This window comes from Pseudorca crassidens, chromosome 15, assembly GCF_039906515.1.
Source record: "Pseudorca crassidens isolate mPseCra1 chromosome 15, mPseCra1.hap1, whole genome shotgun sequence".
NCBI lineage: Eukaryota > Metazoa > Chordata > Mammalia > Artiodactyla > Delphinidae > Pseudorca > Pseudorca crassidens.
The window spans coordinates 10047450-10068130 of NC_090310.1; the positions used below are offsets into that span (position 1 = coordinate 10047450).

Genomic DNA, 20681 nt, shown 5'->3' on the forward strand with positions numbered 1-20681 from the left:
TTGACCAGTTCTGCTCAGATGCATCTTATGCACCTCTTATCTTTTTTCTTTTTCTTTCTTTCTTTTTTGTTTTTTTTGGGGGGGCCATGCCCCGCGCAGCTTGTGGGATCTTAGTTCCCGACCAGGGATCGCACCCTGCCCCTCGGCAGTGAAGGCACAGAGTCCTAACCACTGGACCACCGGGGAATTCCCTCTGATCTTTTAAACAGCAAACTTGCACCTAGATGATAACACAAGGGCTGGATAGTTGCCATTTCGGTAGTATGGCAGTGAAATGGCTGTAGTTCATTTCTGCCCAGAGCACAGAGACAATTTTGATTAATTATCCCTTTGCTTTGAAGTGGTAAAATGTTCCTCTTATATTTTAGGCTTCTTCGTCAACTTTACACAATATACTAAGCAAAATACCTATATTACTAAGTGGAAATTGCTAGATTGTTGGGAACTTTTGCACAACGTATTTGAGAATGCCCAGATGTCAACTACACTTAGTATGGCGATCATTTGACAATACATACAAATAGCAAATCATTATACTATACACTTGAAACTAATATAATGTTATATGTTCATTATATCACAATTTTAAAAAATATATATATATATTAAAAACGTAAACAGAGACTGCTGTCAGACAAAACTAAAAGACTATAAAATTTTACCTTCCATAAGTTATGTTCTCTTACACTTTCAGCTCAAGCTCTTGGACTCACAGAGGCAGTAAAAGTACCATACCCGGTGTTTGAATCAAACCCCGAGTTCCTTTATGTAGAAGGCTTGCCAGAAGGAATTCCCTTTCGAAGCCCTACCTGGTTTGGAATTCCACGACTTGAAAGGATTGTCCGTGGAAGTAATAAAATCAAGTTTGTTGTTAAAAAGTAAGTTCTCTTTGCCAATGTAGCCCTTTCTGGGATTAGAACAATCAAGGCATATTTCTATTTAAATTTTTTTCTAGCTTCAGGTTACGGCTAAGGCTTTGAAGTCCACGATGGAAAGTGTAGCATTGAGCTGCAGTCCTGGCCTTGTCCATTGCCTCCCATCCTTTAACTTGTCCTTGATTTTCTTCATCGGGACAAGGAGAGTTGTACCTGCCTCACATTGGTGGAGGTGAAGTTTGTTAAGAGATGCTATGTTGTCTCTTACTATTGATAGATACTTGAGGGCAGGATGAAAGTGCTGATTCTTATGTGCTCTGTTATTCCTGCTTAAACTTATGGGCAACTGAATTTCAGTGATTAAGTTTCTCATTTATATGTCTGCAGAATTTCAGTAGTTGAAGAAACTAAACTAGTGATAGTTAATTTTCATTTTCATGAAAGAGGTCATTTACTCTTCATAAAATCATTTAGCAGGCATTTGTAGGAAGGAAAAGTGAATTTTTTTGGTCCATAACGAAAGAAACTATTGTTACATTACAGAGTTATCATTGGTCATCACAATTTTTACTAGCTGTGAAGACCAATATTATACTGGCCACTGTAATGTTTCTTGGTTTTTTCTCTAGACCTGAACTAGTTATTTCCTACTTGCCTCCTGGAATGGCTAGTAAAATAAACACTAAAGGTAAGAGATTACGTATACCTTCATTATACTTCAGTGCATTAAAACATACTGAGTCGTTGGCACATATCTTTTGGGGGCTTTCGGTTTGTTTCTTTGCTTTTTAAGGTATTTTGTTTAATGAACCCCCCTCCTCCCTCTCCCTCCCCCCCCTCCCTCCCTCCTCTCTGTCTCTTAAAAGTAAACATTTCATTGGCAGTTTCACGTTTGCAATCCTCCTTCATTCATGTTTCCACAGCTTTGTTGAGACTCATGTGGACGATTACACTACCAGTTTAATTCTTCAGGTTTCTTTGAAAAGAGCCAAACTGTATGAATTTTAATACTCTGCTTTTATAAAGCATCTCCTTCTGGATTTTTTACAACATGCAAAAGAAATTATATGCTTACTTTACAGCTTTGCAGTCCCCGAAAAGACCACGAAGCCCTGGGAGTAATTCAAAAGTTCCTGAAATTGAGGTCACTGTTGAAGGTGAGGTTGCTCTGTGGCCCGTTCCTGTCCGTTCTACAATTCACTAGTTAATCTGTTGCTTCTTCACTTTACTATTTATATTTTTATGCAAATGAGTTTTTATAAAACTTGTTTTAGGTGCAGAACACTTAACTGCGATAAAGCTAGATTTCTTTTTTTTTAATTAATTAATTTATTTTTGGGTGCATTGGGTCTTCGTTGCTGTGTGCGGGCTTTCTCTAGTTGCAGCGAGTGGGGGCTGCTCTTCATTGCGGTGCAGTGGCTCCTCTTGTTGCGGCGCACGGGCTCTAGGTGCGCGTGCTTCAGTAGTTGTGGCTCGCAGGCTCTAGAGCGCAGGCTCAGTAGTTGTGGCGCATGGGCTTAGTTGCTTCGGGGCATGTGGGATCTTCCCGGATCAGGGCTCGAACCCGTGTCCCCTGTGTTGGCAGGCGGATTCTTAACCACTGCGCCACCGGGGTAGTCCCAAAGTTAGATTTTCTAAATGTTTCTAATTAACGATTTCAATTACAAGGTGGTATTTCTCCACAGCCTCGCCATCACGTGTTACTTTCTGCTTTTTAGATAATATCCATCCTAATGGGTGTCCGTTCCTTTTTCTTGATGACTAGTATTTCATCGTGTGGATATACCATATTTTGTTTATTCATCGATTGATGGACATTGGTTTGTACTACTTTTTGGCTATTTATGAGTAATGCTGCTCTGAACATTCGTGTACAAGGGCAGTGATGGGTTAATGAAAAATGGTTTTGACCTGCCTTCAGATTAACAGAGAATCTCTTTCTGTTGTCTTACCCAAGCCACGGAGGACCTTGTCCCACAGTAGCTTTCTTTTGCTTAACCAGGGCTATAAATAGACCCCAAATTTAATTTATATTTGTTAAAATACCACAAAATAGTTGTTAGTGGTTTAACACTAACTAACTTGAGTAGTAAAGAGCTGTGTCCATGTTCAGGGACTTTTTGTCAAGAGTGTGATAGCAAGGAGGGACTTTTTTTTTTTCCCACCATACTAGTGTTTTCTTTTAAATTATACATCATGCTTGTAAATGGATTTTTTCATTACTTTAAAAATCAAATTTATTGAGTACACTTTATATGCGATAAAATGCACGCATTTTAATTGTACAGTTTGAGTTTTGAAAAATGCTTGTAACACTGCTTTAGTCAATGGATAGAACATCTCCCTCACCCTAAAACGTCTCACACACGCTCCTTGGCAGTCACTCCCTCACAGGCCAGGCCACAGGCAACCATTGATCCGCCTTTTGTCACCATGGAACACTTCTGCCTGTTGTAGAATTTCATATAAATGGAATCATGTTGTATCTTTTCTTTTTATGGTTGCCTTCTTTTGCTTAGCACAATGTTGTTAGATTTATACTTGCTGCATGTTTCAGTATTTTTTATTGCTGAGTATTACTCCATTGTATGGATTCACCAGAATTAATTTATGCATTTGTCAGTGGGCATTTGGGTTTATTTCCTGTCTTTGTCTAGTAAAGATGCTATATGAACATTTGTGTACGAAACATGGCATATGCTTTCCTTCTCTTGAATAGATATTTAGAGTGGAATTACTGGGTTTTTAACTTTCTAAGAAACAGTTTACCAAACTGATTGTATCGCTTTACACTTCTGCCAGGAATGTATGAGAATTCCAGTTGCTGCACATCCTCACAGTACTTGATATTGTCATTCTTTTTATTTTAGCCGTTCTAGTGGGTGTGTAGTGTCATTCACTTAAGCATAAACCAGAATGCCAGTTTATTGATTTTTGAATCGCAGGTAGATATTTCAGTCAGCTTAATTCTATCAGGTGATCACAAGTCTCTTCGTGTCTTTCCCTGTGATTATTAAAAGGCTGCTTTATGAACATGGAGTATAAAAAGAGATGTTAGTTGAGTGATCTTATAGTAGCCTGTTAAAGAAGTATGGTAATAGGATGTACTGAGTTCCTCTGTCTGGTTATTATACCTGCCAGGTCAACCAGGCTGCTAGATCCAGCTGGTCCAGAAATACTTTGCTTTTATCACTGTGCTCTTTAAGGAAGCTGTGTTTTTTATTCGGGAGTTTGAAGTAATTAAAGATTAGAATGTTGAATCTTGATACTTTTTTCGATTCTGAGGCCATAGTCAGGCTTTTAATGGAAAACAACTGATAACCCATAACATTGTTTCTGTATATTACTAAGAATTCAAAGAAAGGATATGTCAGTGTCAGCTAGAGAATCCAAAGGAAAGCTTCATATAGGGGAGATGATATAGTTGTATCTAAAGTCGTGTTTATGTTCAAAGGCCGAAAGAAAAACATAAAAGGCAAGATAGGTAACCAGTGGCTTCAAAATGGCGTCATGAATCATTAAGTGAATTGAAAGTTCCTCAGATCAGCCAGAAAGCTAGATGTGTTTTGGGGGGAAATGCCTGATCATAGGGATGGAAGTAGGAAGATGGATGGAGGTCTGTAACACTGACAGCAGTGGCTGTTTTCATTGCAGAGTGCTTGTATACACACTGAACTGAACTTCTCCAGCACAGGTTGGACCTCAAGAGCATGTCCTAGAGAAATCACGAGCAGTACGTAAGGATGACTGAATATATGTGCTGATTATGTTTTTTGTTTAATTCTTTAGGCCCTAATAACAGCAACCCTCAAACCTCAGCTGTTCGAACCCCTACCCAGACTAATGGTTCTAATGTTCCCTTCAAGCCTCGAGGGAGAGAGTTTTCCTTTGGTAAATACGTGTTATGTTTTTCTTTATTTCATTATTTTAAATAAAAGGAGTTAGTAAAATATTTTACTAGTTGAATTGTTTTCTTTTTTTTATTTGGTGAGTTAGTATATATTAGCAATTCAAGGCACAGATTAGAGCCAGACTGAATTCAAATCTGGTGCCAGGACTTTATAATTGTTTGACGTTGAGCAGGCTGCTTAACCTCTCTGTGCCTCAGTTTCCTTATCTATGAGTGGGGATAACATTACTTCCTGTTCCATAGGGTTATTATGAAGATTATAAATACCAGATCATTTAAAGGGTAAAACCGTATCTGGCACGTAGTAGATACTGTAATTGTTTTTTGGGGGGGTATTTTGGTTTTCATTTGTTTTTTTATTTATTCGTAGCCAACATATTAGTAATATAATAAAACAGTTAAATAATGCATCAGGATTAGAGTAGTTATCAAGACATGCCTGTGTTTAAAACCTATATATTTTTTATTTTGTATTGCTTAAAGATGCACAATAAAAGATGAAGAAGTTCCTGCCATTGGATGTATACTAGTAACTGTTACTAACATCTTAATCGCTCTTGTTTTTTTTTTTTTTTTAATATGCAGAGGCCTGGAATGCCAAAATCACTGACCTAAAACAGAAAGTTGAAAATCTTTTCAATGAAAAATGTGGTAAGTTTATTTTGAAATACTGTTATTAAAATATGAGGTAGCTTTTTTATAAAATAGAAAAATGTGAGCATAGTAAGATTGTTCAGCATTTCAATATTACTGTCATCAGAAGTGTGTGGGTTTTGCAGGCATGAATTTTGTAATTTCTTCCACATTTCTGAGCACCAAGAAATTGAAGAAATTTTTCTAAAATTAATGTGATTTTTTAAAAAGAAAGGTTTTAGTAGCTGCAAAATGTAATGTAAAATGCGTTTTTAAAGACGTAGTTTTTTTAAAGTTGTAGCTATGAGAACCAGTAAACGTGTTTCGTTTTTGTTTTTTTAGGTGAAGCTCTTGGCCTTAAACAAGCTGTGAAAGTGCCGTTTGCGTTGTTTGAGTCTTTCCCTGAAGACTTTTATGTGGAAGGCTTACCCGAGGGTGTGCCATTCCGACGACCATCTACTTTTGGCATTCCAAGGCTGGAGAAGATACTCAGAAACAAAGCCAAAATTAAGTTCATCATTAAAAAGTAAGGAAATGAGATGAAACAAGATTGCCATGAGTTGATACAGTTTGATGCCGGGAGATGGCACATGGATTCTACTTTGGAGCTCAGCCAAACCTTAGGGTCAAAGAAGCTCTTTAAGCTGTACCTTTGTATATATTTTAAATTTTTCGTAACTGGTCAAGAGAGAGAGGGCTGTGGCTTATCAGGGGGATAACAACTTGGTTTAGTGAAGTCTATGCACAGTGACATATATATTTTTTAATATAAATTTTTAAATTTATTTTTGGCTGTGTTGGGTCTTCATTGCTGCGCGCGGGCTTTCTCTAGTTGCAGCAAGCAGGGGCTACTCTTCGTTGCGGTGTGCGGGCTTCTCATTGTGGTGGCTTCTGTTGTTGCGGAGCACGGGCTCTAGGTGTGAGGGCTTCAGTAGTTCTGGCGTGTGGACTCTAGAGCATAGGCTCAGTAGTTGTGGCGCATGGGCTTAGTTGCTCTGTGGCATGTGGGATCTTCCCGGACCAGGGCTGGAACCCGTGTCCCCTACACTGGCAGGTGGATTCCTAACCACTGTGCCACCAGGGAAGCCTCACAGTGATATCTTAATGGTTAATACTACTGGAGTCTAGGCAGTGGTTCAGTTGGTTTTTTTTTTTTGCGGTACGTTGGCCTCTCACTGTTGTGGCCTCTCCCGCTGCGGAGCACAGGCTCCGGACGCGCAGGCTCAGCGGCCATGGCTCACTGGCCCAGCCGCTCCGTGGCATGTGGGATCTTCCCGGACCGGGGCACGAACCCGTGTCCCCTCCATTGGCAGGCGGACTCTCAACCACTGCGCCACCAGGGAAGCCCAGTGGTTCAGTTTCATAAAGCCCGTTTATTTCTCCAGCTTACAGAATATTTTAAATTTCTCTGCTGTTTGCTTGGACATCTGTGAATTATGCCAACACAATTGAAGTAAATGGAAATAATTAGAGTTAACAAAATACGTTTGAAATGAATTGAAAGGAATTTTAGGTTTTATTTATTAAAGGTTACTTCTGAGTTCCCTAAGGATGCTGTCAAATAATCAAAGCTGACATTGCCAACCATAATGGCCTCCCTCTGTACCTTCAGCCAGGTCTGTAGAGGCTAAGGCCCCTGCTTCTGCTTCCTAAGAGAGACAGTCTCTTGTGTTCAGGTTTTTACCGCCTGTCTTGTTTCCATGCTACCTGCATTTGGGTCTCTTCCTGTTTCCTTCTCCAGTCTAGCATACACTCTTTCCAGGATATATTGAAACCACGGGAAGAAGCTGTTTATACTAGATGGGGCTGGGGTGGATGTTAAAATCACAATTATAATTAGTCTTTATATGTGTGTTCCTTTAGAGAGCCATGTTACTTCTGTTCTTCCATTACTAAGAATGTGTATTTATAGAAAGTTGCTGGCTTTTTAAATCTCTTACTTGTTTCATTTTTAATGTTTTACTATTGGAATGTTAGCCCAAAAGTCTTTTCTCTTTTCTTGTTCTTAGGCCTGAAATGTTTGAGACGGCAATTAAGGAGAGCACCTCCTCCTCTAAGAGCCCTCCAAGTAAGCATTTGCTGCAGAAAACATGCTGTTAGACACTTACTTTGCAGCACTAATTTAGAAAACTGTTGAAAGAGTGGCTACTGAGACAAAACCAGGAAAGCTCATTCAAGGTTGGGGTTTGGACTAGTTTACGATTTTTAAGTTCTTTAATACCTAAGGATCTCCACATATCTGATGCTCTACGAAGGAAGCACCACAAGGAAGAGAAAAAAGTGAAAAACGTCTTTCAAGAAGCCTAATATCACAGAACAACAAAACATGACATGAAAAGGAACAAAGTTGGGTTAAAATACTATCTTTTGTAGTCTGAATTGTAAGCACTTTATTAGGGAAGATTTAATTACATCTGTATATGTTCTAATCTCAATTCTCTGTTTTAAGGAAAAATAAATTCATCGCCCAATGTTAATACTACTGCATCAGGTGTTGAAGATCTTAACATCATTCAGGTGACAATTCCAGGTATGATCTCTCTGCCTTAATCATAGTTTGTGGGGCTTCATGGATGTTGAATGCACTGCACATTGTATGCTGTCCCCACAAGCCCCTGCGGAAGTTATTAACCAAATACATCAGCTTGTCAGTTTATCGCTAAACAGCTCTTGGCAGTTATTAGACTCGGTATGAGCTAAAACCTGTAGGCCACCCAGGTGCCTGGGGTGTTGTTTAAAAAATTTGTATAAGTCGGCAAGCAAAGCTCTTCATAACTGCAGCGTTGTCAGTTTGGTGTTATTATTAAATTGTTTGGTTAAATCATTTCAATCTTGATTCGTTTTTTAAAACATTCCAAAAACAGAAAGTGAAGTTACATAAAGCACTTAAAAATTTATCTGGTATTAAAATCGCATTATTAAGTTACAACTTTCTCTTAACCTTTTTAGATGACGATAATGAAAGACTGTCAAAAGTTGAAAAAGCTAGACAGCTAAGAGAACAAGTTAATGACCTCTTCAGTCGAAAATTTGGTAAGTTTTGCATTTGCATAGTATAGCTTGCAGTAAGCAAGGAAATTTTGTCTCAATAAGATCTTAAACGTAAATCACGCTCAGGTGGTTTTAATCTGTGCTTTTACAACACTCAGCTAAGGCGCCAGGTTCATCTGTGCTTTTATGCCGTTTGTCTTGCTATAGGTGAAGCCATTGGTATGGGTTTCCCTGTGAAAGTTCCCTACAGGAAAATCACAATTAACCCTGGCTGTGTGGTGGTTGATGGCATGCCTCCTGGAGTGTCATTCAAAGCCCCCAGCTATCTGGAAATCAGCTCCATGAGAAGGATCTTAGATTCTGCTGAGTTCATTAAATTCACAGTCATTAGGTACGTGAGAGTTCCTTGCTTGGTCATAAGAATGAACCTGCAGATCATTGAGGCTGAGTCATCTTCCAAAATGTAGTCATATGTAGTAAGTTTACTGTGTAATGAAATGAACTATAGTGAAATTCTTTAGTTACTGTACTATTAGATTCTTTCTTCCTTGTGCTGACTCAGTTCTCTGGTTTTTAAGGCAGGAGATTGTTAGCACACCATGGCCTGTGGACCAGCTCCAGCCTGCCATCTGCTTTTATTTTAGTTTTATGTCTTATTATAACCCAGTCACATCCGTTTGTTTACATATCGTCTGTGGCTGCTTTCATATTGCAGTGGCAAAATTAAGTAGTTGGGACAGAGACAGTGTGGTCTACAGAGCTGGGAATATTACTGTCTGGCCCTTTACAGAAAAATGTTGCCAGCCTCTGCCTCAGCATCTCGTCACAGGCTTTGGATCAGACAGGGATTCGACACTAAGTCACTTCTGTTTCCTTGTCTGTCCGGTGAGATTGTAGTTGTTTCCTTTGAGAGTGTTAGCTCCTTATCCACAGGGTAAGAATGGTGGTTACACCTGCCCTCTAACGGCATTGTGCGAATTACAGTCTTTGATGTGTGCTTGTCACAGTAAGTCTTACGGTATCCTTTTGTCATCCACCTAAGCAGAAGTCCCAAGTGCCCTTCACTCTTTTCTTCCACCTCCCCAAACTTAGCTGTTACTAAATAACACCCATTCATTGTCAAGTTCCCACTGTCTGCATAGGACCAACACTCAGACAGAGCTAATGTATTACCTTCCCAAGGCTTTTTCCTCGTTTCACTAAAATTACTCTATTCCCTTTGCATTGTTCCTATTCTTTTCCCACCATCTTGGTGTAGCATTTTCTAATAATGTGCCATATTAGTTATTCGTATATCTGTCTGTCTGTAGCTTAAAAACTGTAAGATTAAACAGTAGTGGACAGCTTTTCTCATTCTAGCACGTAAGCGACATGGGCTAAATGTTAGCTGAATACACTGAATATACATGTGAGCTCTTGTAGAGTAGAAAAAAAACTTGTGCAATTTGTTTCTCTCTTTAGACCATTTCCAGGACTTGTGATTAATAACCGTGAGTATTTCTTGAAGTCTTCTTGGTTTTGCTCTTTTCTGGGATGTGAGAAGGGGGTGGGCGTGTGGGTGTGTGCACTTGCACGCACACTTGCCTGAGAGTGTAACATTTTATTACTTCGCCTACAGCAGTAATCATTGAAAGTCATCGTTTTAGCCCTCAGTGTGCGAGGCACCAGGCACTTTCTAGATGTAAAACTGGGCGAGTTGCTTCACCTTTTTTAAATCTCAGTTTACTTATCAGGAAAATAGTAATGATATTAGTACCCATTCTGGGAGTTTTAGAGCATTTTAAATGACACATTGTGTGTCAGGCCTCTAAAACAGGGACCAGCAAGCGGCAGCCGTGTAAATAAAGTTTTATTACAGCACTGCCAGGCCCATTTGTTTATGGCAAACTGAACTGACCTGCAAAGCCTGAAATACTTACTGCCTCTTTGTAATAAAGCTTGTTGACCCCTGACCCTAGTATGTGCTCAGCAAGCGAAATCTATATTTGTTACTGTTTTTACTACTACTGTTATTACTTTTACTATTAGTTTGTAATTACTGGGCTGGAAAAAGTAAGTCTTTTAATGTGATTAAGCTACTTCTGTTGATATTTAGGCCTAGTGTCTGGCAGCCACTGGGCCCTCACATACTGTTGCATGAACAAGTGTAAGTGTTCTTCCAGCTCCCTGATGTTCATATCAGTTTAAACAGTGTTTTTTTTCCTAGCAAAACTTAATTATGCTAGTATGTTTTATGTTCTTCTGTTAACTTTGTTAAAAAATTTCAAAAGTGAGAATTATCCTTAACTAATACCATTAGCGTTTGTCTTTTTTCCAACTGGTATTACTCCATCTCTTTAAAATCCATCTGTATTGAGTATTCAATTGTATACTTTATTTGTTGGGGAAGTATTCAGGAGTTTTCAGTGGTCACTGAGCAGCTGAGCCTCGTGAATTGCTGGTTTGCCCCCTGAGCTGAGAATTGGGCCGCTGTTGTGCCTGCCCCCAGCCCCCTGTTCTGCTTCACACTATTGATGCTGTTTTGTGGCCACCACACCTTCAGTGTCACGGATTTGGTTATACCTCTTCTGCCTCCAAGTTTCGAGTTTCACTTTATCACAAAATATATTTATTTGCTTTTTCCCCCAAACCATGAGTTCTTTTTTTATAGAATCTGTTTTTATATATTATACTGTCTATCTTGGCCAAGTATGTTAGTATCTGGGCATGTCAGTAATGAATGAAAGAGAGGTAAACCTTGCTTCATAGATTTTCGGTCATCTTTGGCATTCAGCTTTAACTACACCCGGGAACTTTGTCATTTAAAGAAACCCCATGATAAGGTGTGGGGTTTCTTTGGGGGGAAAAATTTATTGATCCCAATTCATCTACCTTCTGTGTAATTTTTAATTTCAAAAGACACTGTATTTTATGCCTCCCTGCTCCTTTACCTTATGTTTAAAATGTTCAGTTTTGTTCTTTTCCTTGTGCCCTAGTCTATTATAGAATTTTATGGTAATTACTCTGAATTAGTTACTTTGATGGGACATACTAGAATTTTTAATATTTGTTCCCTTCTTGTCATAAGGAAGATAGTGCCTGTTATAGCAAAGTTGGAGCATCAGATTAGAGAATGTATGTAAAAGATGCTTTTCAAATATAACAACATACCATTAAATTATTACTTAAATGAATCTGCTTTCTTTTCAGAGTTGGTTGATCAGAGTGAGTCAGAAAGCCCAGTGATCCAAGGTAAATTAAGCATGGTACAATACAGAAGTATTCCTACTTAGTCAATAAAACAGGTCACATAAATTGTGTGGCCTCACATGCTTACATTTACCTAACTTCAAGGGAAGTTAATTCCACAGCACACACGTACACACATGCACACACTCGTGCACATGCAGACTTGTTTGCTTAGACTCCTTTGTCTGAAAGCCTATATAAGCTCAAGCCATAGGTCCTCACTGAGAACTGGACCACATGCCATTTGTTCCCACCGTCCCAGGTCAGGAACCCTGAGACCAGTGGCGAAGAATGCAGTTGTGGGGTGATGGGGGGAGAAGGTTGTTTTTTAACTTGGCTTCTTATGCCATTTGTTTCCAGTGGTATAAACCAAAATTATGTTGGGCGGAAATGCATGCATTGTAGTTTTAAAAACTCCTTAGAAACAAAGTGTTGAGACCTGCTGTGTGGTTCATTGAAAGTAACAAAAGGCTTTTATTAGAAGGGAGCCCACAGAAGAAAGGGTGGAAAGACATAGAGAAAGAAACTCCTACTTTCATGTTAGAGCTATGTTAATTAAGATTGTTATTTAAGATTTCGGTTGTGTAGGCAAATTTAACAGGTTTCAGAAAAGCAGGTTTTTGAGAGTCTGGTTGCGTAGCAGTGTATTTAATCCCAAGAATCTGTGGCTGCTGTCTCACCTAGACCTGGGCTTTGTGTACAACGTCTAGAGAGCTTTCTCCCTCTAGGCTCTTTAAATAACTGAAAGCAACTTTGGAAAAATGTTAAAGTAAAATCTTTATGTATTTCTCTTCAGAATCAGCTGAGCCGAGCCAGTTGGAGGTTCCTGCAACAGAAGGTAAAAAGAGTAGTCTGGTTGTCACAAATAAAGTGCCAAAGACAAAGGATTAATTGTGTTTCTAAAGCTGTTTAACTGGACCTGTGTGGTTGTTTTGTTTCTGGGTGAACTGGATTTGTAGTTTATGCCCAGAAACATTGTGTTTAGAGGTGACTCATGGGTTCTTTTCCTCCATTTTCCCCAGTGACTCTTAATGAATTCTGAAATAGTTGAATGACTGCTATATAACCTAGATACAGCTATTGTGGGTCCTTTACATGCATAATTAATAAAATGTTTGTTACTTTGAAAATCTTAAGTAACAAAATTTAGAACTTACTGCTAGAGAACAGTCTTATCAGTTTTAGTATCTTATAATTCCTGTTAAGTCATTGTAATGAATAGTTTGGTATGAGTAGATTTATAATTGGACAGATTTGCATTAATAGTGCAGTTAATCGGTTCCCTTTTGTTTCACTTGATAGAAATAAAGGAGACTGATGGAAGCTCTCAAATCAAGCAAGAACCAGACCCTACGTGGTAGACCTCTTCCCTCCTAGGGTAAATCACCTTCTGTGTCCAGGATGCCATGTGGTATCTATCTGAACCCACCTGCATATTCATAAGCTGAAGTGTTTCCCCTGCTTCAGCCATAAATGGCGGCCCCGCCTTCAGGGCACGTGAGGACAAAGTACAAGCATACTGGGTGGTTTGAGCTAGAAGATTCAAGCAGAGAGATTTTCCTTGGATCAATGTATGTCAGGCAGAGAAGGTAAAGCGCTTTGCCTCAAATGGAAAATGTTTTGTTTCTAATCTATAGGTTAAATCTTGTCCTTGCCGTTGGAGTTCACTGTGAGTCAGTGTGAACAGACTGACTTTTCCCCCAATCGTAATAACAGTATTTGCAGAGACTGCCTGAGCTACACAATCCATCGTGCATCTTGCATAATTAAGTTATAAGCCTGATCCAGTTCTTCCGAACATCTTAAACTTGGCCAGGTTACTAGCCAGGAGGGGCAGCTCTAGACCAGGAGTCAGTGAAACTTGGTTTTCATGTCATATTGAACCACATAAGCCCCAGCTGTTGAATGTTTTCATGATAGTTAGAGGATACAGTTAGCTCTCATCTGTACCTGACACTCCAGAGACTTTTTTGGTCATGGAATTGGCCATGTACTGTCAGTCCATGGATTTAAGTGATAATTAAGTTGAGATATTAGTGAGTCACAAATTCCTATAATCAGATTAACCTGTTTTCTTGCTTGTTTGTTTTCTCTCCTATTTTAGCTTAAAGTATCAGTGGGTGAGAAGAGCTTTTCGGACCTGTTACTGCCCCAAGCTGTGTAATATACTTGTATAACAGAAATACCTTCTATACAAACCTTTTTTTCTACTTTTAGATAGAAATGTCTACTTTTTCAGCAGTTCTGTGAATTGAATTAAAGAGCAGAGTGACTGTAGATTTGGAATGGCTGGTTTACTTTGGAATGTATTATAAGGATTTTACAGCAGTGCTGGAAAAACGACAGGGAAAATGACAGGGATGAATCTCATCAGATTTTTTACATATTCAGCAGAGCCTTCAGCTGTGGTGTTTGTTTCCCAATCAAGTGAAGATCTCTCCTACTGGAACATCTCAGCTTCTGCAGTGAAGAAAATAACCTGTGATAGTTCAGCTCTTTAGTTTTTCTATTTGAAAAGTCACTTAATTGATCCTTTTGTTCACGGTTCTCCTTAATGACTGAGTGAACAGTTAGTATCTGTATATTTGACTAAACCTTTTCCTAAGCTCTCTATCATGGTTCATATGTTTTTTATCGTAATTAAAAACCAACCATCTGGATCACCTAACAGCCAGTAAGAGGTCAGTATCTCAGCGTGTGGCTTATAGATGGAGTACAGAGAACCTCTTCCATCCACATTTACTTTTCATCCAAATAAAATGCATGGTGTAGCAGAAGTTCCAGATGAGGTATAAGTGTTTGGGCGAGCCGAATGACACTAAAGCCTCACAGTCGTGTAACCCGTTGTGGTGTGGAATTCTTTGGAACACTATTCCAGCTCGGATCAGACTCAAGGGCGTCTCATTGCCTTCATTACTTTACAGTTCTGCTTGTAACACTGAGGCTCCAGTGTGGGGAGTGAGGGGTCAGCAAGCCGACTAGGCACCCTCGGATATTCTGCGCCGTTTGTAGGAGAATCTTACATGTGTTGAGATTTCACAAACAGTAAGCGTTGTAAAATACCAGCTACATGAGAAGCTAGAGTATGTGATGGCATAGAGTTTTCACTAGCTTTATCGCAGTATTCACGATGGAGAATTATATTACATGGTAGCAGAAATAGGCATTTTTATGTGTTGCTTATATTTTACCTCAAATTAAATTGTAGATATAGGGTAATAAATAAAATCCATCCATGCCTTTCACACACTAATTCATTTCTTTCTAAGGTGTTTTCATGACTGTGTGGGGAAGCCTGGGGTGGCTCGGCGGAATGCAAGGCGAGCTTAGGTGGGCACGGTCCAGAGGCTCAGTCCCTTGTCAGGACGCCGCTGCTCACGGTGTGTCTGAGACTGCTGTGCCTCTGGGCTGAGCTGGGGCTGGAGCCCCCTAGCCTTTTATCTGTGACATGCCAACTGTACGCAGCAAACGCATGATGTTGGAGGTCAGGGTCCCTCCCCGGGTAGAGCCCGTATGTCAGCCCCTCCCCCATGAAAACCACACACTGGCTCCAGGTCTTCTCTGTCCCTCTCCACCATCACCCTCTGCCTCTCTTTTACAAGTGTGACCTCAGGGAAAGCCAAACTGGTTTGTTCCTAACTTACCAACCGACGTTAGGAGGAGACAGCTGCTGCAGTAGAATCTCAGGGTTCCTTTCCCGTGTTCTTAAGGTGTTCACAACCTTGCTGCCTCCGCCCACGCTTCCCATCCCAGCCACTGGAGAACCGTAGTCATCCAAAGGCTGCTTTTAAAAGGAGTTAAGCTTGTACATGTAACTCTTCAACAGAAAGTTTGCGGGAGCACAGACTTACAAGGAGATCTGTTTCCCAGTGCAAGTGTATACATCCAGTATGAAAATTCTGTATATATGCATACACACGTCTTTTGTTTTTATATATACTATTAGAAAGCTGCTTTTATATATATATATATATATATATATATAAGTTTCTTAACGTCTAGCAAGTGCATCCGTTTCTGTACTGCGGACAACAGCACAGAACCAGTGCTGCGTCCTCCTCGTGGTGACACGCAAAAGGTTTAAGAATGCTGTCCTGTCCCGTTCTGCCTCTCCTCTAAACAGGCTTATTGGTTCCTATAAGAAATGTTGAACCTCAGGCAAGAGGTGCTGTTCCTGCATCTGTCTTTGAGTGGAAGAGCCTGGAGGTGGAATAAGTCATTTTTATTTATTAACTCACTGTCGTTTTAACACACCTCATTAACCCTGCTTCCCACAGTCGGGCGTCTAAGCAAAGCCTTCCGTAGGACAGCATTGTTTCCTGGCGAGGTGACTGGCTTAGCAGTTTGCCTCCTTACCTGCGATGGTCAGATTAGCCCTGGTTTCAGCACCGTGGGCTTGTTTAAAGATGGCTGGAGTGTTGCCCTGGCTTGCTCATTCGGAGCCCAGGAACCACCTACAAGACAAGCCTTCCACCGCCTGTGTTAGTGAACAGGTGGTGCATGCAGAAATGAGCCAGTGGATAGATAACGTGATTCCTCACGGGGTGAGGGGTGTTAAAACTTGGCCAGCAAGGTCTTCATTAGATCAGTAAGGACCGGACTGAAAAAACAAACGACAGTCCACACAGGCGTCATCAGTAATTCTAATGTGTTTCTGGAACACGTCCTGATTCCATGATAGTTGATGGTTAAACCTTATTTTACCAGGAAATGCAGCAGAACGACTGGGAACATAGGCCTTGTGACCAAACCCAAGCTCTGCTTTTGGACAGCTGTTAAGATTAAGTAAGATTGCCAACAGAAAAACGGTGGAACCGAAGAAGTGTGTCCATCGCAGGATTGTATGCGTTAAACCCCGCTTGGTGGAGTTGGGCCAAGTGCTAACGACCCCGTGCCCAGCTCTGGGCCTTGGGTGGCGGGGAGAGCTGAGCTCTGTTCATGGGGCAGCCTCTGCCCTCGGGCAGTGGGCAGAGCTGCTGTGGGCACGGCTGTCGGCAGTGCTGAGAGAAATCTCTGCATTTGCAGCCTGCCACCACTCAGACTGTGCGAGTGCACATAAGCTAACCCTGTTGAGCAGTCAGCACGTCCCAAGAGACCTTTTTATCTTTTCATTGATCTGAATCATCTGCGATGCGGGAAGTGAGGTTCGGCTTATTCACTGCATTCACGCCCTATGCCCAGGTCACCTTGGGATTTGAGAGATGAGGAAATAAAGACAAGAAATGAAGTCATTGGCACAGTCTTACCTCCGAGACTGAGGGGCGAGACTGGGCCTGGGTCTGTAGCGCCCAGTGTCGCCAGGACAGAGCTGCCTACTATGGCAGGCAGCCAGTGCCCCTTTGAAGTAGGCTGGCTACGTGAGCATCCTCTAGCTTCATTTCTGCCTTTTCTCTTTCCTCCCCACCAGGAACCGGAAAGGTCCGTTGGAGAGGGAGATTGAGAGACCAGACCTCTCCAGTTTCCACACCCCAGGCCCCAGTCTAAATAAACTCGAGATCCTGGTTGGCTTAACCGTTAGTGGACAGGTAACTGTCACAGTCTGGTCTCGCCTTGCTAAGTGGAAGCCCCACTTTCTGGACTATGTATTTTGAAAGATGTGGTGGTCTCCCAGGGATGCCTCGGTTTCCCTATGATAGGGAAGAAGAGGGAGACAGGATTTGGGGAATTGAGGCAGTCTCTGAGGTCCCTGTTCTACGCAGCTCTGAGTCCAGTAGGATGAGCGCAAGTGGGGCTGTGGAGCCTTCTGGTTAGACCTCCGTAGAGTTGCTCTCCAACCTCTGCAGTTTGGGTTCTGTTTTACTCCACTACCTACTAAAGGGATGGTTAGCTCTCTGTACTTCCCCTCACGGCTGCCAGCTTTCTTGGCTCAGAAGGCAGATAGGAAAGCGGCTTGTAGCAGGTTGTTGAAATCACAAGTTCCTCAGGGTATGGTGGCCCGTTGACGAGTCACGACGGGTGGACCTAGCTGCTGCTCCAGAGGGGCTTTGTAACCCCGGATGCTGGGTGAAAAGCGGCAAAGCCCCTTGGCTTCCCAGCTCCCCTGCTCTGGTCAGCAGTGGTCTTGTGTGTCACCCCCCTCCTGTCCTGCCCCACCCCGTACCTTGCGGTTTTATTTTGAGGAGGTGTCGGGAAAGGTAGCACTGAAAACAAGCTGTGATGCAATGCCCATTTGTAACTGTTTCCTGCCGGGTTTCCTTCTCGGAAGCAAGAGCAGGTGGTTGATGGGCCTTTTGTAGCAGCGACTTCATGCGTGACCTCAGGACGCCTGCTCAAAACCCACAGTGCCTCAAGTTGTAGAAAGCAATAATGACCCTCACCAAAGACCGTGTGCTTGGCAGTGCCTGGGGGAACCTAGTGAGAGCTGTTCCCACTCGTTTCAGTAAACGAGTAGCCCCGACTCATTCACTGAGCGATCCCCAACCAGAGGCAGCAGGAGCGAAAGCCCACCTCCAAGGCTCCTAAGATTTAGATAAATCCTGAAAGGATCTATAGATCTGCATGCTCTGTAATGTAGACAAACTGTCTTCTCCCTGACAACGACCCATCTATCATTATATCCTCTAGGAAAAATAATCCCTAATGAAAAATAGCAAGTGCAGGTTTCCAGAAAGGCAAGGTCAGAGCAGGCACCGTGTGGCATGTGGTCGAAAAGCCGGAGCAAGTGTTGGCTCTTGGCCTTCGGAAGAGGAGCTTTCTGTCTCGGGAGCGGCATCATTACCCCTGGTGCTTGAGGCAAGATGGGACCCTGCCAGGAACCTCTGTAAGCAAGCCATCTGTCTACAGGTGACAAGCCTGTCAGCCCAGGCCTGTGCGTCTTTACTGTTCTGCACCGCTGGGCAGTAGCAGAGGTACCGAGCCCTGGGCAGGTCCCAGACGGGCTTCATCACGCCACCAGCTTGCTCCTCTGCGCTGTGTCTGGGCTGGGGAGATGTGGAAATGGCAGCCCAGCCCTGGTGACTGGATTTAGGCGGGAGTTCTCATGACTGGAATTAGCTTCAAGCTCTAGACAAATCACCACAAAAGCCCCTGAGGCGGCAGCACGCTGCTGGATTTAGCCTTGATGGTCGGTAGGTGAGCTTCAAATAGCTCTCGCCGTGTGACACATCAGGCCCCCGGGAGGAAGTGGGGCGGGAGGGTGGGCACAGGCAGTCCCTGGGGGCCGGCGTTGGGCTCCTGGCTTTGGAGTGGGACCAGCTTGCAGAGTTCCTGTCCACCTGGTATTTGTTAAGGGCCCTCTTGGTGTCAGGACCCCTGCCAGACGCCGGAGTGCAGAGGGGACAGGCCCAGCCCTGCCCCCCAGAACAAACTGCTGTCCTCCCCAGCCTGGTCTGGGAAGTCCCCATCCCACGCCCACGGCCCCAGGCACTGCTGAGCTCTCCCAGGGCCAGGCCACTGGCTGCGCCACGCACTGACGGCTCCCGTGACGGTTGCGGCAGAGAGCACAAGCCTGCCTTGGGGTCTGAGGCTTGCACAGTTTGCCCCAGCAGCCTGGAGTGCCAGCTCTCATCCGTGAGACACTTCCCTCCTTCAAGGCCCGGTTTAAACGGCAAGAAACTGCCTCGGACCTCCCTAAATCCTCCCAACAGTCCATGGAGTAGGTACGGTTGCTAATGCCATTTTACAGATGAAAAAACAGGCCCGGAGCTTGCCCAAGGGCACACAGTCCTGTGTGGGAGGAGGTCAGTGTGGGCTGGGTTCCGGGCCATGTGCTCATAACCAGCGGTTGGCGTGTACGTGGCCTCCTACAGACCAAAGGCTCAGTCTGATTCCTGTGCGTGTCCAGCTCTGGAGCCCTCACTCCTGTGTCCCTAGGCCAAGGACTGGACAGCAGTGTCATCAGGCCCAGGGGAGAAGGAATTCCCACGTGTGGCTGAGGTGTGTCCTAAGCCCCGGTCCTGAGTGCAGGCTCCCGGTTCTTCTGATGAGGCCTCGAGGTCCATCCCTGACCCAGCCCGAGCCCACTCCTGGTCTGATTTGCTGAGAAAGGAAGGCTCAGGGTCCCTTGGGAGGCAGGTTGTGCGTGGCCGGCATTTCCACGCAGACCCCTGCTTGCCCTCAGAGCCCCCGCACAGCCAGCCTCGCCGCTGAGGGCGCCCTCAGCCTACAGGCCAGCAGCGGCCCAGGGCCCGTCCTCCTCCGGGCGCCAGGTGAGAACTGCCTAGCTGGGGGCCAGTGGGAGGGGCTTAATTTAGACTTGGGAAGAAGTGTCCCGTAGCCAGGGCTGCTTTGTACCCATCTTGGGAAGCCTGACAGGAGATCCCAGAGGGCACTGCCTGGGCCTCAGGCCCTCAGGCCAAACCTTTCTCCATGTAGCCTGTCTCCAAGGCCCAGCCTAGGGGATCTCCTGGTTGAGGAACTGCCCAGCCCCGTCCATCTGGGGAAGGCGGCACCTGGAGAGGCCAAGGTCTTTGGGCCAGACTGGGAAGCCCTGCTTCCTGTCCAGTCTGGCCTGTTGTGAGAATCTCCCTCTTTGGGGCGTTTGCACAGTCTGGCTCCTTCGTGAACCCCAGTCATCATTCACTCACTCAGGGGAGCCAGTGGTTAAGAGCGTGGGTCCAGGGCTCCCCTGGTGGCGCAGTGGTTAAGAATCCGCCTGCCAATGCAGGGGACACGGGTTTAAGCCCTGGTCCGGGAAGATCCCACATGCCGCGGAGCATCTAAGCCCATGTGCCACAACTACTGAGCCCACACGCCACAAATACTGAGGCCCGCGCGCCTAGAGCCCGTGCTCCGCCACAAGAGAAGCCACCGCAATGAGAAGCCTGTGCACTGCAATGAAGAGTATCCCCCGCTCGCCGCAACTAGAGAAGTCCTGCGCGTAGCAACAAAGACCCAACGCAGCCAAAAAAAAAAGAGCGTGGGTCCAGGGTCCAGACTGTCTAGGTCAAGACCCAGCTTTTTGCTTCCCAGTGCTGGCAACCTATTTACCTCTCTGTGCCTCAGTTTTCCCATCTATAAAGTAGGGGGAATAACAGTACCTACCTGATAGTCTCATTGTGAGGATAAGATGTGATCCTAAAGATAAAGCACTCCTGACCCAGGCT

The 20681-nt window shown here is 43.5% G+C and overlaps 1 protein-coding gene across 8 annotated transcripts in view; it reads left to right on the forward strand.

Moving 5' to 3' along the window:
* Positions 1–14882, forward strand: part of GTF2I (general transcription factor IIi) — a 144140-nt gene extending 129258 nt beyond the window's left edge. For 7 of the 8 annotated variants that reach the window (XM_067705947.1, XM_067705946.1, XM_067705943.1 and 4 more), the window contains 15 exons: positions 695–878; positions 1505–1563; positions 1958–2032; positions 4665–4766; positions 5371–5436; positions 5761–5944; positions 7428–7486; positions 7868–7948; positions 8368–8451; positions 8617–8800; positions 9871–9899; positions 11599–11640; positions 12434–12475; positions 12940–13015; positions 13742–14882. In XM_067705947.1, the coding sequence (XP_067562048.1) occupies positions 695–878; positions 1505–1563; positions 1958–2032; positions 4665–4766; positions 5371–5436; positions 5761–5944; positions 7428–7486; positions 7868–7948; positions 8368–8451; positions 8617–8800; positions 9871–9899; positions 11599–11640; positions 12434–12475; positions 12940–12998 (1250 nt within the window). In that variant the 3' untranslated portion in view covers positions 12999–13015; positions 13742–14882. Of the gene's footprint in view, positions 1–694; positions 879–1504; positions 1564–1957; positions 2033–4664; positions 4767–5370; positions 5437–5760; positions 5945–7427; positions 7487–7867; positions 7949–8367; positions 8452–8616; positions 8801–9870; positions 9900–11598; positions 11641–12433; positions 12476–12939; positions 13016–13741 lie in introns of those variants that run through there. The other variant, XR_010934837.1, reaches the window with a different exon arrangement.
* The last annotated feature ends 5799 nt before the right edge of the window (positions 14883–20681 follow it).